Source organism: Lynx rufus, unplaced genomic scaffold (genome assembly GCF_022079265.1).
Source record: "Lynx rufus isolate CCGP_SWC_20201006 ecotype Redwood Valley unplaced genomic scaffold, mLynRuf1.p SCAF_4, whole genome shotgun sequence".
In the NCBI taxonomy this organism is placed as follows: Eukaryota; Metazoa; Chordata; class Mammalia; order Carnivora; family Felidae; genus Lynx; species Lynx rufus.
In genome coordinates, this window is record NW_025814856.1 from 81529102 (window position 1) to 81550762 (window position 21661).

At 39.3% G+C, this 21661-nt stretch overlaps 1 protein-coding gene across 2 annotated transcripts in view; it reads left to right on the forward strand.

The window, feature by feature from the left end:
* The window catches only part of RELN (reelin), a 528348-nt gene that overhangs the window by 281995 nt on the left and 224692 nt on the right, over positions 1–21661 (forward strand). For both annotated transcript variants that reach the window (XM_047096965.1, XM_047096964.1), the window contains exons 9-10: positions 9891–9987; positions 13148–13388. In XM_047096965.1, the coding sequence (XP_046952921.1) occupies positions 9891–9987; positions 13148–13388 (338 nt within the window). The remainder of the gene's footprint in view (positions 1–9890; positions 9988–13147; positions 13389–21661) is intronic.

The window sequence follows — 21661 nt, forward strand, 5'->3', positions numbered from 1 at the left end:
CGGCCATTATGGCTTCAAGTCATAAGCCTGAGTAGAAGTAGCAGTACAGAAGCCCATCCCAACCTGTTGTGACCAGGTGAAAATGTAGCACTGTTTTTTGTTTTTTTGTTTTTAAGTGTGTTTTTGTTCACCAAACGCAGTACAGTGAAGTGGTCAAAAGTGTGGGTTCTGGTCTATCTAATTCTGAATTTCATTTACCACCCCCCCCCCAGTACACTTCTCAACTTCTCTTTACCTCAGTTTCCTCATTTGCAAAGTAGGCATGCACATAGTGGTACCTACCTGTTCATAGCAACCGTTATTGTTCTCTTGAGTTATTAGAATGTATTTTCTTGATGAGTGCTACTAAAACTCTACCTGATCAGAGTTTCTGTTTTGTTTGGATGCTAGGAACTGTAAAACCAAATTTTCAGCTCTACTCCAGCAATTCTGTGGCCCTTAGGAAATGTATCTGCTTATACTGCTTTGTCTTGCTATCCTTCTCCCAGAGCACCTTCATTTCTTATCAGGTAGACTCTTCTCTTCCCCACTCATGCATTTACCAGTGATGCTAACAAACAAGTGGTTTATTCATTTTGGTCTCAGTTTTTATTTCCATGTTGAATGTATAGGATTTCCACTGAAGAGCCTGGAAATAGCACAAAATAAAAGAAGCCATAGGAAAAATGCACTGTAAGTTCTTTGATAAGGAGCAATTCAATGTAATATTTAGCCTGTGAACAAATATGGTCAGAAATGTGCTCCTTTTTCTAGGATAAATGAATTTGTGAAGTGAAACAAAAAAAAATTGAATCATAACTGAAATCTTTTAAACAGTATGAGCCAAGAACTGTTTATAGGCCCTGTTCATGTGTTAACTCCTTACTGTTCACAACAGTACTATGAAGAGATTGCTATTATTATTTATGTTTTACGAATGTGGAAACTGGGCACAGAAAAGCTAAGTGATTTGCCTAAGGTCACACAGCTAAGAAGGGTCCAAGCCCAGATTGCAGCCTAGGCAGCTTGCCTCCCCCATCCTCTCCTATCTGCTGTGCATGCTTTCCTCTCTGAAAGATAGCTTGTATCAGAGGAAATTTCACTCTAAAAAAGGTAAAGTAAAAAAAATTATATAGAACTATCAGTAATGCTAACATTGAATTTATTATCATGTGCACTTCCCTCGTGTGAGACAAATAAAATAAGATATATTTAAACCTATATGACACGTTAACCTGCACCTACCATCAAAGATTTTCTCAATCCATAACATTACAATTAAGAGTAACATTTTTCAGGGTGCCTGGGTGGCTCAGTCAGTTAAATAACATTACAATTAAGAGTAACATTTTTGGGGCGCCTGGGTGGCTCAGTCGGTTGAGCGTCCGACTTCGCTCAGGTCACGATCTCACGGTCCGTGAGTTCGAGCCCCGCATCAGGCTCTGTGCTGACAGCTCAGAGCCCGGAGCCTGCTTCAGATTCTGTGTCTCCCTCTCTCTCTGGCCCTCCCCCCATTCATGCTCTGTCTCTCTCTGTCTCAAAAATAAATAAATGTTAAAAAAAAAAAAATTAAAAAAAAAAAAAGAGTAACATTTTTCAGGGCGCCTGGGTGGCTCAGTCGGTTAAGTGTCAGACTTCAGCTCAGGTCATGATCTCACAGTTCATGGGTTCAAGCCCCACATCAGGCTCTATGCTGACAGCATGGATCCTGGAGCCTGCTTTGGATTCTGTGTCTCCTTCTCTCTCTGCCCTTACCCCAGTCATGGTCTCTCTCTGTCTCTCTCTGTCTCTCTCAAAAATAAATAAACATTTAAGAATTTTTGAAAAAAAAGAGTAACATTTTTCAGGGTGCCTGGCTGGTTAAGTCAGAAGGACATGTGACTCCTTTTTTAAAAAAAAATTTTTTTAATGTTTATTTTTGAGAGAGAGACAGAGACAGAGACAGAGAGAGAGAGGGATACAGACTCAGAGGCAGGCTTCAGGCTCTGAGCTATCAGCACAGAGCCCGACGCAGGGCTCGAACCCACAGACCGCAAAATCATGACCTGAGCCAAAGTCAGACGCTTAATCAACTGAGCCACTCAGGCGCCCCAAGAACATGTGACTCTTGATCTTGGGGTCATGAGTTCAAGCCCCATATTGGGTATAGAGATTACTTAAATAAACTTTAAAGAAAAGTAACATTTTTTCTATAAGGTTACAATTGTATTAAGTTTCTTCCTAAATGTAAAAGTGTTTTTTTCCCCTTAGACCAGTGTGTTAATCTATTCAAATATTCAACAGAATTTGTTTCAACAGAAACAAAACAAATCAACTTAAAGAGACAAGATAATGCCACAATCAAGAAGATATTGCATTTGAGAAACTTTTTAATACAGTAGAAAATGATTCCTGATGGGGAGATCAGAACTCATGCCTTGGGGGTGATATTCTGTGTGGCTTATGACTACCTTGTATGACTTTGCAAATTGCTCGTTTTCAATTTTGCTGGGCCATTTTAATAAGACTTTACTAATAAGCAAAATCATTCATCTGGCTGTCATTGTTCTTCACATTACTTTATCTGGCTGATAAAAATGTGTCATAATTACTGGTGTAATTTGTCTCTGATATTTTTATTCTGAAAGCAGACTGGATTATGGAACCGTTTAAGTCATCTTAGGGCATTTTCTAATTAATTTGTGGGAATTATTACCCTGTTGACTATACAGCACTACCAGTTAATCTGTGGTGAGGAAGTATGCAATATAGATATTCTAAAGTATGCTGTCGAGTCTCTTTATACTTTGACTCTTTCAGGCAAGTCAAAAGTCCTTAAGTCTCATCTACTGTTACAGTACCCTTTTTCACTAGAAACTCCACTCAGTAAAAAGGAAGAAATGGAGAATTTGAAGTAAAAACATTATGGCAAACTTCTTTGTGATCCAGCCAGAATTTATAGAGCTCCTACTGTGTACCAAGCGCTGTTGCGGGTACTAGGGACATAAGTAATGGGCAAGACACACATAGTTCCTACTCGGATGGAACTTGCATCCTAACAGGATATGGACAATGAGCCAGTAAATAATTAAATAAACAATAAATTTAAATACTGGTGGTACTATGAATAATACAAAACTGAGTGATAAAATGGAGGTTGGCGATTGGGATAGACCTCTTCAGATTGAGTGCTCAGGGAAGGCTTCTTTGAGGAGGTGATATTTGCACAGATACCTGAGGGAGAGGAGGGAACCAGTCGGGAAAGATATGAATGGAACGAGGAGACAGTAGGGTGTGAGGAAATTGACAAAGTGAAGGAGCACAGAAGCCCTGGGATGGAGTGTTCAGGGAAGAGAAAGAAAGTCCAGGGCACTTTATGGCTCGAATAGTAAATGAGAGGCAGTATAGTATGAGGAATGATCTAAGATGTACAAGACTGCAGATCACCAAGGATTTTTGTGTATCATGGTGAGGAGCTCATCCTTTCGTTCCTAGTGTGCTGAGAAGCCTTGAGAGGTTTTGAAGCAGGGAATAGAATGTCAAAAAATTTTAAAAGACTCCTCTGTTTTTGTTTTGTTTGAGAGAGAGAGAGACAGAGAGAGAGAGAGGTAGAGATTGCCCACGTGAGCAGGGGAGGGGCATAGAGGGAAAATCCTTAACAGGCTCCACACCCAGCATGGAGCTGGAAATGGGGCTGGATCTCATGACTGTGAAATCATGACTTGAGCTGAAATCAAGAGTTGGACTCAGGGCACCTGGATGGCTCAGTCAATTAAGCGTCAACTTTGGCTCAGGTCATAATCTCACAGTTCCTAAGTTGGAACCCCGTGTCGGGCTCTGTGCTGACAGCTCAGAGCCTGGAGTCTGCTTCAGATTCTGTGTCTCCCTCTATCTGCCTCCCTTTCTCTCTCTCTCTCTCTCTCCCTCTCTCTCTCTCTCTCTGTCTCTCTCTGTCTCTCTCTGTCTCTCTCTCAAAAATAAATAAATGTTTAAAAAAATTAAGAAACAAAAAGAGTTGGACGCTTAACTGACTGACCCACCCAGGTGCCCCAAAAGACTACTCTGTACCCCCTAACTGCTGTGTAGATGATGGATCACAGGAGGATAAAAGGGGAGCAAGAAAACCATCAAGACATGTTTATGACTTGATTGAGGTGGTAGCAATAGAGAGGGACATAAGCTGAACGGTATTTTGGAGGCAGAACTCCCAGCACAGTCAGATGGGCTGAAATGGGAAGTGAGGCAAAAGGAGGAATCAAAGATGACTCCTAGGGGTTTTTTTTGTTCATTTGTTTGTTTGAGCATCTGGTGTGGTATCATTTGAAATGGAAAGACTAGTGGCTATTCAGGAGGTGGAACACCAGTACTTCCAGTTTTGACTTAATAAGTTTGAGATGTTCATTAGGAATGATAAACGGCAGTTTGGATTTGCAAGCGTGAGTCTCATGGGAGATACAATCCTAGGTATTATCTGTTGTAGATGTTATTTAAAGCTCTGAAAGCGGGAAAGGCCATCAAAGGAGGTGGTGTAGGTAAGAGAAGAGAAAAGCACTAAAATAGTTTGAGGTCAGGAAGGAAATGGGAAATGAAGGAGACTGAGAAGCAGCAGCCAGTGATGCAGCAGAAAAATTGAGAAGGTGGTGGAACCCAAGGGAAGAAAGTATCCAAGAAAAAGGGAGAGATCGACTGTGACAAATCCTCCTGAGAAGTAAAGTAACTTGAAATTGGGATCTGTTAACTTGGCAACATCCATCCGCCAGTGACCTAACCAAGAGTAGTTTCAGTAGAAACCTGTCTGGGTGGCAAAAGAGAATAGGATGTGAAGATTTATTGACCATCACTGGATAACCCCTTTGAGTTTTGCTGTGCAGGGGAACAAAAATAGAATGGGAAGGAGCAGAAGGAGGGGTGACATCAAGAAAGTGTTTTTTTTAAGTATTTATTTAAAAAAATTTTTTTAAACGTTTATTTATTTTTGAGACAGAGACAAAACATGAATGGGGGAGGGTCAGAGAGAGGGAGACACAGAATCTGAAACAGGCTCCAGGCTCTGAGCTGTCAGCACAGAGCCCGATGCAGGGCTCGAACTCACAGACCACGAGATCACAATCTGAACCGAAGTCAGACGCTTAACCGACTGAGCCACCCAGGAGCCCCAAGTGTTTATTTTTGAAGTGGGGGCAAAAAGAGAGGGAAACAGAGAATCCCAAGCAGGCTCCGCGCTGTCAGCATAGAGCCCAATGTGGGGCTCAAACTCATGAAGCATGAGATCATGACCTGAGCCAAGATCAAGAGTCAGATGCTTAACCAACTGAGCCACCCAGGCACCCAAGAAAGTCTTTTTTTTTTAAAAGATGGGAGGTGCTTTGTATGTTTCAATGATATTTATATGACGATAGAAATGACCCAGGAAACTCAGGGGGAGAGATGAATGATGCAGGAAAAAGAAAGGGGAAATTTCAAGGAGCAAGAGGAGATGGGATCTAGGCCATATGAGGAAGATCACATTGGTTAGAATAGAAACACTGCCTCCACCAGAACAGGAGGAAAGCAGTAAACACTGGTATGATGGGTAGAGAATATAATACATACACATTTGTGGGCAAAAAGATGAGGGCATTACTGTCTGTGTTTCTGGTTTTCTTCACTACATGTATTGCACTATTAACCTAGTAAGAATGAGCTCAGACTTAAGATTTTATGTTAAAATTCTGAAAAATTAAAAAAAATTACCCAGTATTTTTATATTAACTTGATAATACAAAGCAAGTTATTAAAATAGCACAAAGGCCTGGGCACGAAGTCAATAGCACAAATCCAGGACATCATTAGTGAAGTGTTTTATTGCAAGGCAGTTGCAGGGCATAATGTAGCTATCTGCTTTAGCAAAGCAGGGAAGATGGCTTCTATTTATATTTCAGTGCATATATTTCTTAAGCCATAGGACAAAATTTAAGACAGTAATAGACTAGAAATGTTTTTGGTGAAAAATATCCATCACTGTCTGCTGTGGGGTTGACTAAATAACCAATAACGATGTAAATGAAAGCTACCGTAAATAACTGTAGGTTTATATTTATCCTTTATCAATTTATTTGTCAATTTAAAATCAAGACTTGACAACCAAGACCAACTGGAAACAACATTGATGGAAGTGCCTTTAACACAAAATAGCCTGTCCTCCCCGAAACTGTGGGTATTTCAGTAATCTTTGTATGTGTAGCTCTACATGAGAGCCAGGTTTCTTAGACTGTTGAATTGGGATCCTCCATAATTCCTAAAATTTCACTAATTTTATTTTTGAACACAAAACTTCAGGAACGCTTAATCATTCTGTAGGTTACTTGTACCCTTGCTGTGGACAGAAATGAAAATATATGGACTGTCCTCATTTGCCTGTCAAGAACCAAATAAAGTGTTTGGGTTTTTTTTTTTTTATGGGAGAGAGAGAGAGAGAGAGATTGAGAGAGCACATGCATGCATGCACATAGGCTGGAGGGAGGGGCAGAGAGAGAGAATCCGAAGTAGGCTCCATGCTGTCAGCACAGAGTCCAACATGGTCTCCATCTCATCGTGAGATTATTTTTTTTCTTTAATTTTTTAATGTTTACTTATTTTTGAGAGAGCTAGAGATAGAGTGTGAGCAGGAGAGGGGCAGAGAGAGAGGGAGACACAAATTCTGAAGCAGGCTCCAGGCTCTGAGTTGTCAGCACAGAGCCCAATGCAGGGCTCGAACCCATGAACCGTGAGATTGTGATGTGAGCCAAAGTCAGACGCTTAAATGACTGAGCCACCCAGGTGCCCTTCATCATGAGATCTTGACCTGAGCTGATATCAAGAGTTGGATGCTCAACCAACTGAGCCACTCAGGCACCCCAAAAATGTTTGGGTTTTTAGACCAGCTAAAGTCCATCAGTGGCTCTCAGACCATACTTGTATAACCATGATCCTGAATTATCTTCCCTCTTTCCGCTGTTCTTTAAATCCTTGCAGATTTGCTACATTAGAGTGAAGGATTACATTGGAAGAGATCTGAAGGGGAGAAAATAGATCTGTAAGAAGAGGTTATTTTGCATTTGACATTTGAGTTTGTCTTTCCTTTCCGATTTTAAATTTCAGTGTTGGCGATTAAAGATCTTTGATTTAAGAGGGGAAAGAAAGAGGTACCTGCTGCAGGTGACGCCTGGTTATTACTGTCTCTTCACTGTGTAAAAGGTGCTTTGAGGTATGATAGCTCGGCACCACAGCGGATGAGAGCAGGGGGTTGGGGGTGGTATTACCCACCTGTGCACATGGACACTGATGAACTCTTTCTTCCCCTCATCCCAGAGTCAAGTAACCATTGTCAGTCTGGGCAGTGAAAATCTTATTCTGCGGGCTGAAGGCTATGTGACGGTGGGGTTGTAATTCAGAAGGGTTTCTGTGAAGAAAAATTGTGCCCAATATATGGTGAACAAGTACACTCAGAGTGGGAGTGGGAAATTGTTTACTCGTTGGACTAGTACCATTTAAAAAAATTTTTTAGTGTTTGTTTATTTTTGAGAGAGAGAGAGAGACAAAGCACGAGCAGTGGAGGGACATAGAGGGAGACACAGAATCCAAAGCAGGCTCCAGGCTCCAAGCTTTCAACGCAGAGCCTGATGCGTCGCTCGAACCCACGAGATCATGACCTGAGCTGAAGTCGGACACTTAACCAACTGAGCCACCCAGGTGCCCCTAGACTGGCACCATTTGGAATGAGAGTTTGGTGGGGGTGGCCTCAGAGTGAGGCAGATATCCAAAGCTGACTGGTTCTCTTGGGGATACTTCTTCCAGCTCAGGCTCTCCCTCTTCAGTTCCCTGGTCTTGGGCAGCACCTCTTCTCTGCCTGGCCCCTCATCCCCCATCCCCCATTCCCCAGTCCCAGTTTCCAGTTGTCTATCCCCGTGTTGGAGTTCCTTTCCGTGTTTGACCATCTTTTCACGTGGGAACCCTTTCCAGTGACCAGGGCTAGTTCTGTTCTCCAGGGTACATGTTTGGTCTCTAGGAACTGTGCATCTTTCTCCCACCAGGGGGTGGGTTCCCTTACTGAGGAACTGCTGAAGGATTATAAGCGGAGAGGTAACCGGATTCAGTTTACTTGTAGGAAGAGCACTGGCAACAATGTGGCTGGGTAAGGACACGTGAGGCTGGAGACAGGGAGGCTAACTAATCACTACTGCAGAGTCCTGGCAAGAGCTAATGAGGGTCTATTGACAACAGCAAGGAGAAGATGGATTCATAAGAGTATTGATATTTTAGATATGAAAGAATTTAATGACTAAGTGGCTGAGGAAAAGTGATTCACCTGCCAGGTGCCTTTGTGTTTTATGGGTACATCATAAACTAAATTTCGCCACATTGAGATGGTGGCGTAAGGAGATGGGGAGAGAAGACCTATTTGGACACGTTTTTATTCTGATGTTTACCAGCTTTCCTTCTCTCTTCATTTGTAAACAATTTGCAAGGAATTGCCTCCTGTAAGGCACATTTTTGGTTATCATTTGTTCTACCTGTTCCTTTTTCAGGGATGTACCTCTGACACATTTGCTCTTAAGAGCTTATAGTGTATACAACATGAAGGAGGCACATAAATACCATTTAAATTCTTTAGGCTGATTTGAACTTTGTTTTGAAATAAACAGATTTTCTGCCAGTCCCTATTCTTGTTTGTATGGAAGTTTGTCCCACATAATCCTGGCCGCTTCCAATTCCAGCCTCACAGCTTGATATTTACTTTAAGCAGCTGCTTATGAAAGGTAAGATTTAGGAGTGATGAGAAGCGCATAAGGTGGGCTTCTGTTTGAGCTCACGGTTGCCGGGTAGCTGTCCTCTGAATACCCTTTCTTGCACCCACATTTTGGCCGTGAGAACAAATCTGGGAAAACTGCCGTTTGGCCTTTTAGCACATTGCCAACTTTGGCGATTGCAGACTAACTGATGTTGTACTAAACACCACTGAAATAAAATAAATGAGTCTATTAAAGCTTGGAACTCCTGAGAACTACAAATGTAAAAACCGTCCACAGATGCCATTTGCTGAAACTGAGGCTCCTCTAGCAGATGGGTAAAACTGAAACATAAATTGAACTATTTCTTTTTCTGTTGGTTCATTTGTTTTTAATATGGTATGAAAAAAATCCTGCTATTCAGTTACAAGAAACTTCTGGCGTATGTTTTCATGGCTGTTTCGGGTATTCTGAGAAGATCTTTGAAATTCTAACTTACGCTATGTGTTATTATATGAATTCATTGAATGTGTAGAAACAAACCCTTGTCAGAGTTTTAAAAACTTTCTTTGGTCACATTTCCAATATGGAAAATCATAGTGACAAATAAGTGTTCGCTATGGGACATAACATCTCTCTTTTAAAATCTTTAATGTTGGGCTATAGAATAGTATTAGTCATATCTAACAGTTCTCATCCATTTAGTACTTGAATTTTTACAGGATTTTAGTTTCTTATATGCTGTCTAATCATTTAAATAAGACCCACACTGAAGAAGAATGGTGTTTAGTCCTCGTGCAGTTTAATGACTTATATACTATTTAATGCAATCACTATTAATTGATATTAACTTGCAAGAACCACGATGGCATTATTAATCATTCTATAATATTTAGATATTTTTGGCATAGAGCTAAGTATTTATTTTGTAACTTAGTTTAGAATTTTGTGTATCTGTAAATAAATCTGAAAAATTTGTTTGCCTTTTTCATGATTCCTAAAGTTATTTATCAAATAGTATTTATCAGAACCGATCACAAGAAATTTCAGCATAATTGGAAGAATGGGGAAGCAATTTAATAAATATTTAAATGGTTACAAAGTTATCTCACATTTATCAGGAAGGATGGTATGCAATTACACTGTTTTTTTAACTTTGAAACTTACTGTTATTGCTATTTACAGGTTCAGGTTCATGTCGCTTTAGTTACTCAGACCCCAGCATCATCGTGTCATATGCCAAGAATAATACCGCAGACTGGATTCAGCTTGAGAAAATTAGGTTTGTTATCATTTAAAGTAGTTTCATAAATTCTGATGTAGGTGGATTTCTACTTCCCTATTTGCCTTCATTCTACCATTGAATTTATGCTTCATGGTTAAAAGTAGTCTGGTTGTTAATTATGTTGAATTACATGCCTGCACATATTATTATCTGCCCTATTTGAAGAAGTATTGTTAAAAGTGTCATTTTCCATTCAGAATCTCCCATGGTTAGTAGAAGCTATAACAAACTATTTTTGGTTAAAGCACATTTGGGAGAATAACATTTATGATGGAACCCTCCACAAAGTAACATTACCCAGCTCTCTAGGTGGCTTGGCTAGTGGCTGGTTTGGAGACCTAGGACCATATGAGATTACCACCTAAATTTCTCCCAGTCTGTGATGGTAATGAGTTAATAGCCACTGGGGCTTTTGCGTTGAATGTTTAGTTCTGTCGTTTCCCTTCCAGCTTCCCAAAGGCCAGTTCTAAAATTCTATTAACATAATTGTGATGTAACTGGTGGTCATTTTATTACATTTTTTTCATTAAAAAAAAATCCCTCGATAAGAAAATGAGGTAGGATGCTTAAGAAGCAGCTCGCTCGAGTTGAAAAAATGTTAAGTTAGCAAAACTCAAATGATACTTACAACTTCTGCAGAGCTTGAATCATAAAACAGCATTCAAAATGGATGCTTAATTTTAGGTCTAGTAAGATATTTAAAGGAAAAAACTACCTTGAACTTTTATAAAGTAGTTATCCTGATTGATTTAGTTCTTAACTTAGTACAACTGAAGTAGAACATTTTCCATCAGTCTTGTACAGGTTTTTTACATGCTAGTTTCCTTACCATATTTCTATGTTGGAACAATTCTGATTTATTAGGGAGGAATTGTAAATATTAGGTTCTTAGTGCTTAAAACTAAACTAATCTGCCCAAAGTTTCCAGCAGTATTTCAGATTTATAAATTGTCATATGTCCAAGGTCTACTTCAACCAGAAACTGAGATAAGTGATTCTAACTTAGGCATTTTAAGAAACTGTCTCTCTCTGTGGCAGGATAACATATAATCTATAAGTACCTGCACAAGCCAAGCTTTGACATGCTGTGCCAATATTATAACAGCATTTTGCTATTCTTTCTAATTTCTAGTAGTTGTTATTAAAATGAATTCATATTAAATACTTATTTATATAAATGACTTTAAGCAAGGCAGCATAAATATTGAAAATTGTATCCATACCTCCATTTTTTTATCTACCCAATAGTTATATATCATAGTTTAGGTAAATTGTCAGAGATATTTCTTTTTGGAAAAGGGCTACATATTTTTGATATGACAAATAATGAATGTACACATTTAATTACAATATATGAAGATCACATTCAGCTGTTTTTCACTAAACAAGACTTTCAATTTTAGACCATGCTGTAAGCTGTCATTCTCATTAAAGCGAATTTTCCGTACCATTTAGTGATCAGAGTAAACATGTTTTCAATCACTTCCTAGAACTAAAATATACTATTTTCATTGGTTTAAGTTCTTTCTGAAGCAAAAAACATAGTCATTATGAAATATTTTTTTAAAAAAGGCAATTGGTTACCCCCAAAGATAAGGTACACCATCTATAACCTACACTGACAATTCTTTGGATATATATGTAATTCAATGGTAAGTGAAAAATACATCCTTTCTATAGTCCTTTCAAAACTAATTTACAGTAAGCCCAGGGTACCACTAGTTTGCATTTTAGTACCACTTTTAATCTTAGCTAAAAGCAATCATTTTTACTATAGCAGGTTTCTACTTTGGTAGAATAAAATGTTTAATAAAAGTACTTTTGTCATATAGCAGAAGGGCCTGGATTCTAACAGATATATGGTAAAAATCATGTTAAATTATATCAAGCTTTTAAAGACTGATCTGCATGACGTTGTGAAGAATTACAGAGCAATTAGTTTTCATGGAAAATCTCACATTCATGTAGACAAAACAAATAAAAATGTATATGATTATTAGATATAAAATAATACCAGGCAAAGACTTATAAAACAACACACAGTGGTCTCTGATTGATAGAAAATTTCAAGGTAAGAATCAAAATTAAGAAAATACTTTTATTGTTTTTTCTCATTTTTTTAGTATCAAACAAAATAAACTGTGAGATTATTTGAATTATTGAACATTTAGTGTCTACCACATGAAAAAAACTGTGCTGGGAACACTTTTTTTTGTAGGCACCATAGAAGCGTGTGCCATTTTCTCTTCCATTATTCCTTTACTGGCTTACTTGAATGCACTCAGTGTCTGCCTTTTGTTAAAAGTAAAGCTCTCCAACATAAGGGAAGGGAAGCAAAAATAATATAAAAACAGGGAAGGGGACAAAACAGAAGAGACTCTTAAATATGGAGAACAAACAGAGGGTTACTGGAGGGGTTGTGGGAGGGGGATGGGCTAAATGGGTAGAGGACATTAGGGAATCTACTCCTGAAATCATTGTTGCACAATATGCTAACTAATTTGGATGTAAATTAAAAATAATTTTTTTTTAATTAAAGCTCTCCATAGTTTGGCTATGCTAGAATGTATTATGCTAAGCAAAATAAGTCAATCAGAGAAAGACGAATACCATATGATTTCACGTGTATGTGGAATTTAAGAAACAAAACAGATGAACATATGGGAGGGAGGGGGAAAAAAGAGAAGAGAAGAGAAACAAACCACGAGAGACTCTTCATGATAGAGAACAAACTAAGGGTTGATGGAGGGCAGTGGGTGGGGGATGGGTATCAGCAGAGCACTTGTGATGAGCACTGGGTGCTGTCTGTGAGTGATGAATCTCTGAACTCTCCTGAAACCAACCTTGCACTGTATGTTAACTAACTGAAAATAAAATTTAAGGAAAGTAAAGCTCTTGAAGACATTTGATGTTAAAACTGTCATCACTTAATATGGACATCTTAATCATCAGCGTATCCCAAAAGATTTAAGGGCTGTGGGAATAATGAGTATTTAATCTGTAATATATATAATGTTGAGATAATGAAACTACAATCTTAATTTAAAAAATTGATCTATAAGAAAGAAAAAAATGGATACTGTTGAACTTGATGTTTCATTTATTATATGGCACTCTATTGTATGGCACCAATTCCCATCTCACCCATCTGTTCCAGAGCCCCTTCCAACATCAGCACAATCATCCATATCCTCTACCTTCCTGAAGACGCCAAAGGGGAGAACGTCCAGTTTCAGTGGAAGCAGGAAAGTCTGCATGTAGGCGAGGTGTATGAAGCCTGCTGGGCCTTAGATAACATCCTGATCATCAACTCAGCTCACAGACAAGTCATTTTAGAAGACAGTCTTGATCCAGTAGACACCGGCAACTGGCTTTTTTTCCCAGGAGCAACAGTTAAGGTTTGAGCTCTTTTTTGTTTCTTCTCCCCTCTAAGACCTAAAGCTTATTAATAAATCAAATCAAAGATAACTATTCTTACCAAATCCATTGGTAAAGGAATAGGTAATATTCTTATTTATGTTACCTTCTCTTTTAAGGATGGGGAGTCATTGGTACAAAAACATTCACTTACTCATCCATTTAATAAGTATCTTTGAGGACTCACTGTGGCATGTCCTTGGCTGAGCCTAGAGAATATAACCACAGAAAGGCAGATATGTTTCTTCCCTTCACGTGGTTGTCAACTTAGTGGAGGTAGTTAGATATGTCAACATACGCATATAAAACAACATAATTACCATGATTTGCTGGGAAAGTTAGAGTGCCCTGGAAGTACAATATACAATACCAAACCCAGACTCAAGCAATTAGGAAAGCATTCCAGATAGGGAATCTAAGCAGAGGCTGAAAGGTAATTTGGATTTGGCCAGGTGGGAGGAATAGTGTTTCTAAAATCAGAAGTCTCATACATAAAAACTGGACAGTGAGAGCACAAACAAAAGTCTTAGACAATGTTCAAAATAGTTGTCTAACATTTTGAGTTGAGACTTGGATTAGTTGAGTCTGGAGATGTGGCTAGTGACAAAACCTTGAAGGTCTTGCAAGCTGCTATAGAGTTTGAACTTTATCTTGGATGTGTTAGGGAGTCACTGAATTGCTTTTTTTTTTAATATATACCTTTTGATTTGATTTTTTAAAATATACTTTTGAGGATGGAGGATGGAATGGATGGGAGAATGTACATGTAGGGAGACCATGTAGGAAGCTTGTAACAGAAGTCCAGTGGGAGACCATGTTGGCCAGACTTAGGGGAGAATGTGGATGGATTTCAGAGATTTTTAGGAGAGAGAATGGAGAAGATTGGGGACCAATTGAGATGATGAGGGAATAGCAGGTGTCAAGGACAAGATTTGGGCAGCTGGGCGGATGGCGGTGCCATTCATGGAAACAAGAAACAGAGAAGGAGAAGCAGGCTCACAGAAGTTGAATTCACTATGGAATGTTGATCTTCTTTTTTAATTGAGATATATTTGATATATAATATGGCAGTTTCAGGTGTGCAATATAATGAGTTAATATTTGCATATTTTGCAAAGTGATCATCATAATAAGGTTTGTTAACATCCATCAGCTCACAGTTACAAAATTTCCTTCTTGTAATGAGAACTTTTAAGATCTATTCTCTTAGCAACTTTCAACTATGCAACACGGTATTATTAATTATAGTCAGTCTGCTGTACATTGTGGACATGTTGATCTTGATAACCCTGAGGACAGGCAAGAAGAAATATTAGTTGGGAGTTTAGATAAAGCTATCAGGAACCCAGAGGAAGTTTGGCAATTATCAGCCTTTTGAATAGAAATTGAAGTCATGGGCTTGCCTGCCCAGGGTATGTGGAACAAAAACTTGTGCCTAGGTGATTATCAAGAATGCCATTAGACCCCTGACTGGACCCTCTCAAGTTTCCAATATATTAAAATAAGATGCAAATAAAGCTTAGAGAATTTTTTTAAATGTGACTCACTGGCACAAAAAAATCTTGTGCTGTGGGAGGAGGTGAGATCACAGGAGTAAAAGCAAGTAGAATATAAACATCTAAGATGCACACCTCCTTTTTCAAATTCTAGAAAAAAGATTCAAAACTATTTAGAAATCCTTCAACACAGGAAGTCCCCTGACACAATAACTTCTTGCTTAACAGATCAAACGCTAGGCATTTTACTTTCAGTTGGTGAAGCCACACAATTGACTGACATTAGGAACAGACATCCTCCTTGCTCATTGTGGGAAAACACCCAGTAAACTGTATGGAAATTCCTTCTGACAAAGACTCTAAAACTTTGGTCCCTTTACAAAGAGTCCATGGATTCCTTTCATGTGGATGTAGAAAAGAACCTTTGTAAAGATATCCCATGTCATATCCCACTACCACTTGATTAAGAAGGATTTCTGTTGACGTTGTTCAACATTGGCAAGAAGACACGAAAACCCAGGAAACACATGGAGACCTAAGGTCCTGGGATTCACATCCTTTTCCCATGATGATCATTTATCACTTCGACTCAGTAGCCTTTACTGTAGAAATGCAATTTTTATGCCTTGTTTTATAAGCTGTTATACTAATCTAATTAGCCATTCAGTTTCTTAATTGTTTGTATTGTATCCCACCCATGATAAAAATGCATGAAATGTGGTTTTGCTTCAGTAGTGATGTTCAATTATATTACAAGTTTGTGTGGGTTATAGTTTTGCTTTGTGGTCCATCATCCTACTCCCAAACTTACCATTCACACATTTGAGACTTGACCAGTGACCTACGAAAAAAACCACTGTAGTAATGATATGTATCATGCTCTTTGACTTGGCTATCAGGTAGAAATTTTTCTCTGATGTTTTCTTTCTGAAAACTCTTTTTAAAACTAAGAATTGTCATTGTAAATAATCTGCATATCTATGCTTTTGCTTTCTGGCTCAAACATCTGAGCATGAAAAAAAATCCTTTTGCTGGGTGATGTGAAGTTCTAGACATAAAAACTTTATATAAACTGTATGAAATTTCTTCATTAAATATGGCTCCTTGGGGCGCCTGGATGGCTCAGTCAGTTAAGCATCTGACTTCAGCTCAGGTCATGATCTCATGGTTTGTGGGTTCAAGCCCCGTGTCAGGCTCTGTGCTGACAGGTCAAAGCCTGGAGCCTGCTTTGGATTCTGTCTCTCTCTCTCTCTCTCTTTCTCTCTGCCTCTCCACTGCTTGCACTCTCTCTCTCTCTCTTTCTCAAAAATAAATAGACATTTAAAAAAATTTAAATATTGCTCCTTTACTTAGTGGCCTCTGAAATGAAAACTGAATACAACCACTTAAAAAGCATAAGCATATCTCCATGTTCCTGTTGAACCAGGGCATGTTGTAAACATTGCTTTACTTTGGATTTTAAGTTTTGAGGATTATGTTTGTTTGCTTGCTCTATTTACGTATTATCTTTTCTGTGTTCAGTAAAAGTTTCCAAGATGTTTACATCTTAACTAAATTAAAGAGTGAGCCTAACAGCAATTGAGAAAGTATGCTTAATTACAAAATAGATTTAGTTAAGGAAAAAATGTCCATGTATGTATATATATATATATATATATATATATATATCCTCTCATATAATTTTATCTTTATAAACCTGTAGAGCAGGTGCTATATTAGCTCCATTTTACAGACATGGAAAGTGTTTACAGACATAGAGGTGTTGAGTAACGTGTCCAAAATATCCTTCTCACCCATGGGAGAGCCAGGATTCAAATATAGGAATCTTACTTAATCTTGATTTCAGTCATCACATAGCTTTGCTCTTACGGGTCATAAATATAAAGTGGCATGATTCTGTTTGTACCAGGTTTCTTCTCCACATCCATTAATTAAATTATCTGCCCATTTTCTTCCCTATCACTCTCTGACTATAGGTTAAAAGATTCTTATCCTATTTCTTGATCTTGCTCCAGCTTTATTCCATTTGTAGTGCATGTTCCTTTCTCCAGATGACTGATTTTTATACATTAGAATTTGGTAAATTCAGCCCAAGCACTGGTCTCTTTCTTCTCTTCCACACTGTAACAGTTGATTTCATGTTCATAGTCCTAGCTACTGGTCCATCACAGGTATTGACTGCTGACCTAGAGTGAACTTAGGGGGATGGGAGTATTAAAATGTCTTCCTTATGGAAGCAAGAGGCATTTGCAGTAATCTGTATGGGAGGTGAAATAGCGTAAGAATGGTGGCATGATCACAAAAGAAAAATCAACAGTCTCACGGCAGCGGCCTGCCTGTGACAAAGGTGTTAAGAGACAAGGGTCATACAAATGAATGCCACTGACAAAAATTCCTGCATCATTCTTTCATAGAAATGTCATGACGATGCTCCCCCCATCCTCAATACCTTTGATGGCCTCGTGTTTGGACCTAGAGGATGCTCCCTAGCGTGTTAATTCAAGGCCCTTTCCGATCTAGGTCCGGCCTAACTTCTCATCCTTGTCTCCTGCTCCTCTGTGCTCCAGCCTCATACAGTACTGCATTTCATGCTCCCACACTTCAAACCTGCTTTTCCACTGTTATTTTTTCTCTGCCTAGTAATTCCCAGCATCCTTAAGGACCCAGTTCCAGTGTCATTGTCTGTGTGAACTTTTGCATAGTTAATGTCTCCCTCCTCTCTGTGTCTGTGTTACTATTAGATTGAACAAGCAGGAGGTGGGGTTGGAGGCTGGCTTTGGAAAACAAGTACCTCTGTGTCCCCCAGTGACCATTCAGATTCAGTCTGACAGCTTCTTTATCTCTGCCCTCTTTGTGGGTCCCAAGACTGCTGATAGACCAAATAAGTCATCCAATCACTTTAGTCTCCAAAGCAGTCTCAGTTCAATTACAGATATGATCGGTTTACTATTGTAATCTAAGCTCCAAGCTTCATCTGTAGCTTTTCCCCTCCTCCAGTTTAGCTGCAAGGGGGATGGAGGCGGTGATCAGCTCCTTCTCCTTCCTCACCACTCTCATGAGTTTCGGCCTCTGAACCCTCCAGGGCTGGGTCTGCAGGAAGGAGAAGAGGCAAGAGGCAGATATTGTTAGAAGCTGGAATCAACTGCTTTCTTGGCCTAGCAAGAAATCAAAGATGGCTCTCTCGTCAGTCTACCTTTGGGCTCTTTGGAAATCTCCCCACTCCTCACTAATGCTGGGGAATCTCTCACCTGCCTTTCTTCAATCCATGTCTCATGTCTGCGTGCATTTTCAGCCACTGGGCCTCTGGCTAATGACTACAACCTCTTTCTACTGTCACCTCTCCAGGGAGCCATTTGGGGGAGGATCTTAGAAACACTAAGATCTTGTGTCCATGGGCCCAAGCCTACTCTATAGTAAATACTCGCCTTGGATCAGTGATTGGGAGGAGAGTTATTATTTCTAAGCACAGCCCTCTTCCCCAGCCATCTTCCAGGCAGCTCCAGGCACTAGTCCAAGCCCATACAGTATACTGTCCAAGTGCTTTCCTCAAGGTCCAATGCCTCACATTTGAGGAGAGAAGAAGGTACCCTCCTCCCCTGATACAGTCATGGATGGGACCCGCAGTTTACCTCCAACCCTCTCTAAAGAAATCCTCTCTCTGCTGTCCAGCTTCCTACTCACGTCAACTTCGAGCTTGTATACCTGCAATGTGAGTGAGTGACTAAGCCCTTTTACCACCTCTTTCATGAGCCACTAGGGTGGCTCAGTCGGTTGAGCATCTGACTCCAGCTCAGGTCATGATCTCACGGTCTGTGAGTTCGGGCCCTGTGTCGGGCTCTGTGCTGACAGCTCAGGACCTGGAGCCTGCTTTGGATTCTGTGTCTCCCTCTCCCTATGCCCCTCCCCTGCTCATGCTCTGTCTCTGTCAAAAATAAATAAACATTAAAAAAAAAGAATGTGAAGTAGTTGCCACCTATTTTCTTGGGTCCTCAAGATGCAAAACTAGTTCCATTTCAATATCCTGTTACATGGGACATATACCTCTATGAAAGAATTGATAACATTGCTTTCCAGTTATTTATGTTTCTGTCTCCTTGGTTAGAAAGTTAGCTTCTTAAGATCAGGGACTATTTCAACCATTTTTGAATCTCCAGTGTTTGGCACGTGATGGATTGTGTTGTTAGATGTTAACTGAATGAATAAAAAGCTGGAAAAATACCAAGATCTAGTTACGAATATGAATTCGTATTCAATTCTAGTTATGTATGAATTCTAGTTACGAAATGAATTTCGTATTCAGTAATGACTTGAAGGCAGCTGAAGATATTGTGAATGGAACTGAAGACAGTACAACTGTTAAGAAGGTGGGCTTAACTATATGGGTTCAAGTCTTGGCTTTACCATTTATTAGCCATGTGTTTGGGGGCAACTTATTTAACCTCTCAGTTCCTCAGTGTCCTCATCTGAAACAGGGATAATAATAGTATTCACCCCCAAGCTGTGATGATTAAATAAGAAAATACATATAAAACTCTTAGAACAGTCATTGGCACATAGAAAGTGTTTAAAAAATATGTCTTCTTTATTGAAACTTTGAGAATAAGTTCCACAGGATGTGAATATAGAAGAAAATATGTAGAAGGCAAAGGATTGAGCCAGTGGCTCTGATAATGAGGATGGAGGAAAAATAGGATAGAAAAATATAGACCTCACAAATTATGTCATCCTTATATGTCACTGAAGTACTATCAGAATAAATACATTAAAATGATTAGGTTGAACACAAGTGTTGCCCATATATGTAAGCTTTCTCAGGCAAAATAAATGGTTTCCAGTGGAATTAAATTTCAGTACCATTGATGTGATTGGAATTATTAATAGTTTTTTTAAGTTTATTTATTTATTTTGAAAGAGAGCATGAGTGTATGAGAGGGGGACGGGGAGAGAGAGAATCCCAAGCAGGCTCCACACTGTCAGCACAGAGCCCAATGCAGGGCTCAAACTCATGAACTGTGAGATTGTGACCTGAGCTGAAATCAAAAGTCGGACGCTTAACTGACTGAGCCACCCAGGCTCTTAAATAGTAGGTTTGATTTTTTAAATGCTACGGTTCATAAAACAAGGGAATAAAAGTAGTGAGTATGTAAACTGTCTAGCTGATGATTTTGAAAATAATGTTTGGGAGTGTCAGGTCAAATAGGAAAGATGAGAATGATTCACATTCTCAGTGCGTATTTGTCTTCTTTAGATTTTTTTTCTTAGTTTCTTTGGGAATATTTAATTCATCTGAGCCTGTTCTTATTTATCTCAAGTAGGGCAGAATGATATAAGACCAAATAGAGTAATTAACTTAAGGAGTTTATGTGATCTGGAGAATTGCAATTATAGGTCACCAGTTTAAATCTGTCCTGGGTTGGTAGAAGGCCATTACCATCTGTTGGCTCTTTAGTAATTAATATGAAATAGATGTGTAACCGTATTGACTTTTAATATAAAATCTGGCCTAATATTTGTTGTGCTTTTTGATTCAGCATTGGTAAGCTGCAAGAGGTTATGGAATTAATATGTTCTCCCTATACAGCTTTCTCTATTCTTCCTCCATTCTCTTTCCAAGTTCATGGCCTTGCCTGACTCATCTCCCAATGTTTTTCCAGAAGTCTTGCCCATGTGGAAGAAAAAGCACACCACATTCTTATGCTTCTAATTACCATCATGATGTTTTATTTCCCGCAAATCCCTAAGCAGCCCTTTGTTCATGACCAAGTAGGTGGGGCTCTAAATGCCAATAAATACAGTGCTGCAAGTTAAAAAGCTCCCCAGAGCACCACCCTCATTAGCAATCTCCCAGAGTAAGCAGCATGGACTCCTAAGGCAAGCTGACTGAACCCACTCAGTATTGAATCACCTGTCTTAATTATTGGTTAAGATGATTTTGCCTTCATTTACAGAATATTGCATCCTTTTCGGCTTTTACAGATGATTTCTAGAATAATCAAGTATTGTCAGTTGTTCCTATTCAAAAGATACAGAGGACACTCTACCAGTTCATCTGCAGTTGCTGGAAAAACTATCACTACCACGGCCGCCATCATATGGTATTGCCTCTCTCTGGCAGGTGGCTTTGGGTGTTTGTGCCACATTCCTCATACCTGAAGCATGGGAACGATCAATCTTAGAGCAGCTTCTGGTGCTCCAGCCCTACAACAGTGGTCTTGGTTTTGCCATCAAGGTTTAAGGGAAATGAACCGATTTTTTAGCCCTTTCCATTTAAGACCTATAGTATCAAGGATCAGCATTTCACCTTGGGTAGGACTCTCATATCCAGGAATGATACTTAGACTAGCATGGATACTAGATCGTAATACATAATAATAGTAACCCTATGATGGTAAATCGTAGTAGCAACAATAATAGGAGTGGTAGTGATGATAGCATTAGGTAGTAATGATGGAGTAAGGAGTGGCATTTCATGAATGTTTCTTAGGTGCCAGAACTATGAGGAAGGCCTTATCATCCAAGTTTTAAATCTATAATAGAGGGGCACCTGGGTGGCTCAGTCGGTTGAGTGTCCGACTTCGGCTCAGGTCATGATCTCACAGTTCGTGGGTTTGAGCCCTGCATCAGGCTCTGTACTGACCGCTTGCTCAGAGCCTGGAGCCTGCTTCAGATTCTGTGTCTCCTACTCTCTCTGCTCCTCCCCCGTTCATGCTTTGTCTCACTCTGTTTCTCAAAAATAAATAAATGTAAAAAAAAATTTT